General features: G+C 48.2%; 1 protein-coding gene across 1 annotated transcript; it reads right to left on the bottom strand.

Moving 5' to 3' along the window:
- Positions 1-818: 818 nt before the first annotated feature.
- LOC102240995 (keratin, type I cuticular Ha7-like) lies at positions 819-4491 on the bottom strand. The gene is made up of 7 exons (XM_005861965.1): positions 4000-4491; positions 3731-3813; positions 2769-2925; positions 2221-2382; positions 2006-2131; positions 1295-1515; positions 819-900 (listed from the first exon to the last, which is right to left on the bottom strand). Exons 1-7 carry the CDS (start codon positions 4489-4491, stop codon positions 819-821), a joined length of 1323 nt encoding a protein of 440 aa, XP_005862027.1.
- Between the last annotated feature and the right edge of the window lie 3948 nt (positions 4492-8439).

The following is an 8439-nucleotide window of genomic DNA, read 5'->3' as shown; positions in this document are numbered from 1 at the left end:
AGACAGCTGTTCCCAGGGCCCAAGCTGGGCCTCCATGTCTAACAGCAGGAGGAAATGCCCTGCCTCCATGAAGGGGGCAGTTTGAGAGAAAAACATGGCACCTTGGCCAGGGCAGTTCTCAACATGACCTCCCTTTGACTGGGTTGGAACTCGAATTTGTGTGATTTTGCTCTGGAACAAAATACCAAGAGGCCGAAGATGCCAAAAAGCACAGTAGGGACATGTTAGTTCTGAGCTGTCCTGAAGGAATTCAAACTTGGCAACCAATACTGCTTCCTTTCACCCATCTGTAGGGATCTACGGGCAAGGCAAGGACATGTCCAGGGTCAGCCAAGGACCTTCATCCCGAGGCTCAGACCCCAGTGCCCCAGAGAGGTCCTGGAAGCGATATGTCAGGGCCAATGACCACCCAAGGGCTTGAGGGCCCGGGCTCCCTAGCACACCACATATACTGCCACACACAGGAAGGAGACCACGTGATACAGGAAGGAGGTTTATTGACCATTTATTTAATACAGGAGCCCAATTACATTTTAGAAGATTCAGAAGCACTGGAGTAGAATGAAAATCCCAGAAGAGAGACTAGGGGGGAAAACAATAGTTTCAGTGGAAGACAATGCAATGTTTTTAAAAATCAGCCTAAGGCACACATAGGAAGCCACTACTTAGAAGTTGTCTGCTGCCCTTTGATTCAGTGAAAATGCCTTCAGTGGGTTTGGTATTTCTAGAGAAAGACTAAGCAAGGTGAGGGCGATCCTAGCCCCAGGACAGGCAGCCCTGACCTCCTGTGTTGGAACTCAGACCTTCAGAGCCGGCTCTCATGAAGACCCACAGGCCGGCGGGGGGCAGCTTGGACGAAGGGTACAGGAGGCAGGTGTAGAGCAGGGATTGCAGGGGAGTCTGCAAGGGAGAGAGAGAAGGGAGAGTTAGACATGGGAAATAAAAAGATATCTCAGTGCTGGAGACAGAAAAGATCAGACCAAAATGGTGTAGGGAGGGTTTGCCTCAGACAAATCACACAACCCAACGGAACCTCTTCCGTCAGACCCACGTCCACACTCAGCTGTGTCTTTCCATACCCAGGTGTCCCTGGGGCTCGGCTTAGGGACCCAGCTACCATTTGTGATCCATTCTATCAACAGCACAATCTGTACACACCAGCAATGGTGAATGAGTTACTAAGCGAGGCGGGTTCTTTAGGATGAGATCTCCTGCAACAGTACATTGAGTTATCTCAATGGAATCTGACAGTCAGGTATGTGGCCTAGCCAGGAATTGCCTAGATGACACGTACTTGCAGTCCTCACTCTCCAGAAGGTTCCGGTACGTGGCGATCTCACACTCCAGCCGGGCCTTGACATCCAGCAGCACCTGGTACTCCTGGTTCTGCCGCTCCAGGTCGCAGCGGATCTCAGCCAGCTGCTCCTCCACGGTGCTGATCAGGCACTGCATCTGGGCCAGCTCGGTGCCAAAGCGGGCCTCGGCCTCGCACAGGGAGTTCTGCAGACAGTCTTTCTATAATGGGAAATAATGGGGGGAAAGTCCCAGGGGATGAAAAATTCAGCAGTGAAGATCATGTCTGAATTCACCAGGCAGGTGGTAAATTCCATGAAGTCACAGGGCATTTCTAGAGCTCTGAAGAAATTACCATCAATGTGACCATGACTTTTTACACACACACACAAAAGTCTAACTTGAACTGTGTCATGTTCCCCCTAATGCCTCCAGCACATGACATGAAGGAGACACCCAGCAAAATCTTGTGAAATGAGTGCCTGAACCTCCACACCTGATTCTGAAGGCAGTGGAGTTAACATGTAATAGGAACCATTTTTCTGGGTCAAACTAGCCTTAAAAGCAAGCCTTCTCCACCCAGGAGAGAGGAACCCAAATCAAGCTCAAACTTAATGTTTATAGAACTGAGTAGGGAGACTTCTCAGATATGCTGTGACCAGGCCGTGGCAGTGGCATTCACAGTGCCTTGCGGGTGCAGGAGGACCCATACCAGATGGTGCTGGGCTTGGCGCTCCACCTCCAGGGCGTTCACCGTGCATCTCAGCTCCAGGATCTCCGACTGGCAGCACTGCAGCTCCTCAGAGCAGGACGAGGCCTGCAGGCTGATGCCTTCAGACTGAAGCACAGTGCACAGAGACGTGATCACTACCCTGCCCAGATGGCAGCCAGGCTCCCCCTGCCCCCTGCTCCGCAGCACCGCCTCACCTGAGCTTCGAACCACTGCTCCACGTCACGCCGGTTGGTCTCCACCATGGTCTCGTACTGGCACCGCATCTCCTCCAGCACCCTGCTCAGGTCCACGGTGGGCTCCGTGTCCAGCTCAATCCGGAGCCTGTCTCCCAGCTGGCACTTCAGAATGTTCACTTCCTGCAGAGACAGAAGAACCAACAGAAGAACTCCAAGTGAGGAAAGGGCTTTTGACAGAGCAGATAGCACCTGAACCGCTCTCCTGACAAGTAGTATGAGGAGTGACTCCACATACACACTGATGTGAAAGGTCTTGTTGCCAGGGCCAATGAGAAGAACCCATCTGGAGACCTTCCTAAACTCATGAGGCAAATCTTTGGAGAAGAAACTCCCATCTGCCACATCCCACAGAGTCAGCTTGACTCAAACCCAGATCAACCCATTATCCTGATGCCAACTGACTCCAATCCTAGAGCCACAGGGTGGGAGGGGCGCCCTTTCCTGCCCAACACCCCCCCCCCCATCACCACCACCACCACCATGAGTCTGCAGCCACAGGGCCAGACCTTCTCATGGTTGCTCTTGAGGCAGAGCTGCTCCTCCTTCAGGGACTCCTGCTGGGCCTCCAGGTCGGCCTTGGCCAGGCTCAGGTCATCCAGGAGCTTGTGCATCCCACACATGTCCGCCTCCACCAGCAGGCGCAGGGAGTGCTCACTCTCGTGCCTTCCATCACAGGAGATGCAAGGTCAACAGATGTCAAGGAAAGCCCCTCTCACCCGATCCCGGTTCCCACCTTGGATCCTCATTTGCTCACCTGATCAACTATCACTGTGTTAGCCTCTGTAGCTACAGAGCCCATGGTCATTGACTAAATGGAAACTGAGTCTCAGAAAGAATAGTAGATGTCTAGGATTATATACCTTGATTAATAGTAAATAAGGGACTCAACCTAAGTATTCAAACTTCAAATGCAGTATTCATGCTGCCATAGGAAAAAGAATGGCTTAAATATAAGCCTTCTGGACCTACAGTTTGCTACTTTACCCATTGGATTAATTATTTTTCATTGTTTTTCTCATTCATTCAATTGCAACTCTTAATACAAGAAGCTACAATGACAATTATTCCCACTAATGGATTAGGCCAAGGGTTAGTGAGTCTGTCAGTGACCTATGCACTGAAAGTTTATTCTTGGAATGACTTGATTTTGCTTCAGGTTATAACACAAAACCCTCTTTTCTTCTAGATATGGGGAGAATATGACATAGGATCTAACCAATCTAGACCCTACCTCTTTTCTTGTTTCAATGTTTTTGTTCTCTTTCCTCCCATATAATGACCATTTCTAGTAATAGGTTAAATTATGTTTTGGAGAGGAAGAAAGAGGACACTTATTCATTGATTCATTCATTATTCTCTTCAACAACTATTTTTGAACCCCTACTCTGGTGGACCAAGTACTCTGGTGACCACTTAGAATTAAACAGAAGAAAGGAGTCACTCTTAGCCTGCTTCTGGCCTTACTTACTTGATCCTAAAGTCATCGGCAGCCAGCTTGGCGTTGTCAATCTGGCTAACCAGCCTGGCATTCTCAGATTTGCTGCACAGGATCTAAGAAAAACCAGGAAGACCATTCACACACTAATGTCACACGGGCTCCAGCCCTATGTGTGGTGTCTACCCTCCTGCTCAAGAAAACCCAAGAACCCTAAGCTCTTTGAGCCTTCAGTGGTTTTGCCTGCCATCGCCCTCCACCTCCCTCAGACCCAGCACACCCCAGACTACTCCACACCCCACCTTCTGCTGGAGCTCCTCGATGGTCTGGAAGTAGCACTGGTAGTTGGGGCACATGGTGGTCTCATGGCATTTGCTCCACTCTCGGATCTTGGTCTCCAGCTCTGCGTTCTCCTGCTCCAGCTGCCGCACCTTCTGCAGGTAGTTGGCCAGGCGGTCGTTCAGGAACTGCATGGTCACCTTCTCATGGCCGTTCAGGGTGCCCTCACCATAGGCCCCACAGCTTCCGATGTTGGCAGGAATGTTGCGGGTTCCTGGCAAGGGGCAAGCATTGTGGCAGCTGTTGGGCAGACAGAGATTGGGTCGGCCCAGCGGGGTGGTCCCCACTCGAACTCGGTTGACATGTGCCAGGCTGGCCAAGAGGCCCTGGCAGGCAGCCTTTTCCTCTAAGCCGGGGTGGTACCCAATATCACCGGAGGAGGGGCAGATATTTCTTTCTCCAGGATTCTGGATGCTGCCCAGAGGCTGGCTTGAGGTCATGTAGAAGGAAGTCATGGTGTGGGCTGACGCTACACAGGAGGTTCAGAGCAGCTGGAAAGGCCAAGACACGAGTCTGAGAACCCCCTTCCTTCCTGGGCCTTTTATACCCCATCCCAGATGGGTGTTGGCTCAGTGTTTTGACCTCACTGCCTTGATTCTCGACCTGTTGTTGTACCGCCATCCTGTTACTCAGCTGTTGAGTTTACCACCAAGAGTTCCTCACCTCATTAAAGGGATGTTGATGATCTGAGGTGCCTCTTGCCTCTTTGATATCAGATTGTCTGTTCATGGAAGGTCAGAGTTTTATATTCCTACTCAACCACCACCAACAGTTAATGCAGCCTCAGATGTCCTCACTCTGTGCTGGATGGTCTCCCTGTGGATGCAGCCACACTGAAGGATCAAATCTTTCAATCAATGATTTGTGTAGCAGGAGAGACAGCAAATCTATAAGATCCAGTGGCTCTCCCACCTATGGTTGGACTCAACCCAGCTTTCTTTTCAAGAGAAATGCCATTGTATAAAACTAGCAAGTCTACTGATATTTGAATATTGGGTGGTTCTCATTTCTTCTTTTTTCTTTTCTCTTTTAAATTGCATACTCCCCTGGAGGAGCAACAAAGCATCAATGCACTACAAAACATTGCTGCTAATTCAGTTTTAGTTGACTAGTCCACATCCGCATTCATTCATTTATTCACTTGTTCAGCATGTTTCCTGAACACCCCCATAACTCAGGTGGTGTGCTGTGTCCAGGACATACAGTGGTCCCTGTTCTTCAGGAGAAAACAGTGTCACTGAAATCGTAGGGTCTTAAACAAATTTGAATGAGAATCATAGATCAATGAGAGTTAGTGAAAGAAAATTCATCATCCTGACCACAGGTGTATCTAGAGAGAAACTACTAACAAAAAACAATAATCGTATTTAATCCAGAAAAGGTAAATTGGGCAACAGAGCTCAAAGGATGTTGAGACATAAGTTCAAGAACTAACATTTATAGAGGATACAGGTAAGCTAGCTATTCTACTATATTCTTTCCTATTGAGTCCTTCCCACTTGTGAGGTGGCTGTTCTTAGCTTCGATGAGGAAACTAGAATAAAGTTCATTTTTGATTCACAGAGCTGATAAACTGGCAAGGGCTAGATTCCATCTCATATCTGTAGAGCCCATTCTCTCTCAACCTCACCACAACCCCCAGGGGGAACAACCTGTACTGCTTCCCAGGTCATTGCTCGGGAAAGTGTACAAGGCTTAATTATTGGACAGGAAGTTGGAGTGAAAAACAATATTATTGAGGGTCCTTGTATTCCGGCACAGAGATACTGAGGCAGGGAGGACAATAAAATGCACATAGAAAAAGTTATACTTAAATATGAGAATCTGTAACATATCTCGGATCCCAAAGAGTTTCAACAAAGCTGAGGAGCCATTGCGACCAACTTCTGTGGGGCCAGGCATTGCCCCTCCAAAGTGGCCAAGGAAAAGTAGAGGGACCTAAAGACTGAGGGAGATAGAATGGGATATTCCTAAAAGAGTATAAATAGGTCTCTTCTCTGAGCGAAGTTCAGGAATAAGGATCCCCATTGGAACCCAAATGGGAGGCAGTGGATATGAGGATTGGTGAGACCTAGGTTCTTGGAATTCTCTCAAGAAGAAATAAAATAAAGAGGACTGCAATTCTGCCCCGAAGGAAAACTGCTCTGGGTCAGCTGAGCCTCTCCCAACTACTGAGGTCATCGATGAAGAATTCTCTGCTGAGGCAGTCCTTAGAAGACCTCTCCCAGCCAGGTTGTCCTTCAGAGGCCTCGGAGCACAATCTGCATATGTTCATCTTCAAACACCTTTTTGTTTCTCTCTTCCGTGTCATCATAGCATCACTGTAATCCAGAGAATGGGACCATTAAAATGGTTTCCTTTGATTTGCTAAATAGGCTCCATCTTTTGACCCTATCCCCAGGCAGGATTTGTCCCATTGATGAACATCACGGTTCCTTCCATCTCAGAACACACTTCTAGGCATCAGAGCTGAAGTTTGCATCCCTGGCTGACACCCCCCTCTAAAGCTGGATTTTGTGCCCCCTCTCCCCCCATGTGGGCTCTGTAAGGTTTGTGTTGCATAGCAGCATTGATGCTGCCTGCTCCTCTGTAGAGCAGTGGATTCTGCTGCTTCTCTTTTGTCTCAAAGGAACTGGCAGTAAGTGGACAGCGTGAGGCAGGTGTTTGAGATACACTCAGCTGTGTAGGTGAGGAGGATCCCACCCTGGACACAGTAGACTGCCCTGTTCACTCCCCTGTGAAAACAGGCCCCAGTCCCTGAGTACAACATATATGAGCCGGGTAACATGAAAGGAGGTGCTGGCGATGAAGAACCAAGAGAAAGGTAGTCCTGCAGCCCTCCTTCATTCACAGGGGCCACCTCTGTCTTCTCTCTTCAGGGGTAAAATTTTTTGAGCTACCATCTATCTTCAGGGGGCGGGGGCCACTGGGTACAGAATAGCATCAGTCAATGCCCTGGCGTTGGGGCCATTCTGATGCGTCTCTGAGTGAGAGCAAAAGCAGTGGAGTTGGAGCAGCCCACAGGGCTTGGGTCTCACCTGCAGCCACCTTGTCTATTGCAGGGGGAGACTCTGAAGATACCTAAGCAAACGCGTGCTGTCCACAGGCAGCACCCACTGTGTGTTACAGCAGAAAGAAGTTTGCTTCTGGTAAAGATCAGAGTTAGCGGGAGGACACCTGAGGGATCTCTGATTTCAAAAGTCCATCTTGAGAGGCTTTGAAACGGAGGAAAAGTCACCATTTTCTTTTCTCTTCCATGTGATTTTTTTTAATGGACAGGGCTGTGTTTTTTATTGCAGCTAGCGTCATAGTTCATGACTTTGTTTTTTTTTCTTTATTGATTAAGGTATTACATATGTGTCCTTATACCCCATTACCGCCCCTTCCCACCCCCGCTCATGCCCTCACCCACCCTAGTGTCTGTGACTATTGGTTATGCTTATATGCATGCATGCAAGTCCTTTGGTTGATCTCTCCCACTTCCCCCCACTGTCCCCTGCCTTCTCTCTGGGGTTTGACGGTCTGATCAGTGCTTCTCTGTCTCTGGATAGGATTTTATACCTGTTACTTGAGCATCTTTAATTTTATTTTAAGGGTTTTTAACATTATTATTCTGCTTTATTTTTGTCCCAGGTCTTCAGTTCATCAGAGACTGATCAATATGAAAATAATTCTCTTCACTTCCTCTCCCCCGCCCCCCCATCTCAGGTTCCTTTATCTACATTCTAGCGCAGGACACTTGCTTTAATATTTATCTGCTACTAGAACCCATTACACAGAATTTTAAGGCAGCATAGCAGAGTGGTTAAGGCCAGGAACTATGGAGCCAGCCTGCTTGGATTCAAATTCTGGTTCTTCCATGTACCAGCTGTATGAACGGGGCCTGGTGACTTGACCTCTCTATGCCGTGGTTTCTGCATGTGAAAAACGAAAGCAGCAATAGCACCCAGGTCATCGATCTGTTTAAGTATTAAAGTTGATATCTATAAATCATCTATAATAATAAAAGGGTGATATGCTAATTAGACCGGACGTCCTTCTGGATGAAGCCAAGGCCTGAGTGAAGCTGCCCGGGTCCCGGGTGCCAGAGGGAAGCCGGTGCCAGCAGCCGGGGGAAGGAAGGCCTACTCTTGCACGAATTTTCGTGCATCAGGCCTCTAGTTTAAAATAATGTCTGGCAGGAAGCACTAAACAAGTGTTAGCTGTTACTTTTTTTCAGATGGCCTTTAATCATGGTTTAGATGTTCACATCATTTGTAATTCAAAAATGCTTATTAAATTACCATTTTGTACCTATTTAAGTTAGCAAAGATCAAAAAGGGGGGAAATAGGGGACATCTGTAATAGTGTCAACCATAAATTTTCAAAAAGGTTAATGTCACAAGGTTGGCACCATCACATAC

Source organism: Myotis brandtii, unplaced genomic scaffold (genome assembly GCF_000412655.1).
Source record: "Myotis brandtii unplaced genomic scaffold, ASM41265v1 scaffold157, whole genome shotgun sequence".
Classification (NCBI taxonomy): Eukaryota; Metazoa; Chordata; class Mammalia; order Chiroptera; family Vespertilionidae; genus Myotis; species Myotis brandtii.
Note: the sequence above shows the minus strand (reverse complement) of the source record. Positions and strands in the feature narration are given on the sequence as shown.

Bases quoted from the DNA above. Each gene is read 5' to 3' on its own strand.
- LOC102240995 (XM_005861965.1), bottom strand. From the start codon at position 4,491: ATGACTTCCTTCTACATGACCTCAAGCCAGCCTCTGGGCAGCATCCAG. The intron at 2,132-2,220 runs GTGAGGCGGTGC...ACTGTGCTTCAG, and splicing joins AGCAGTGGTTCGAAGCTCAG to TCTGAAGGCATCAGCCTGCA. The intron at 901-1,294 runs GTACGTGTCATC...TCTCCCTTGCAG, and splicing joins CTGGAGAGTGAGGACTGCAA to ACTCCCCTGCAATCCCTGCT.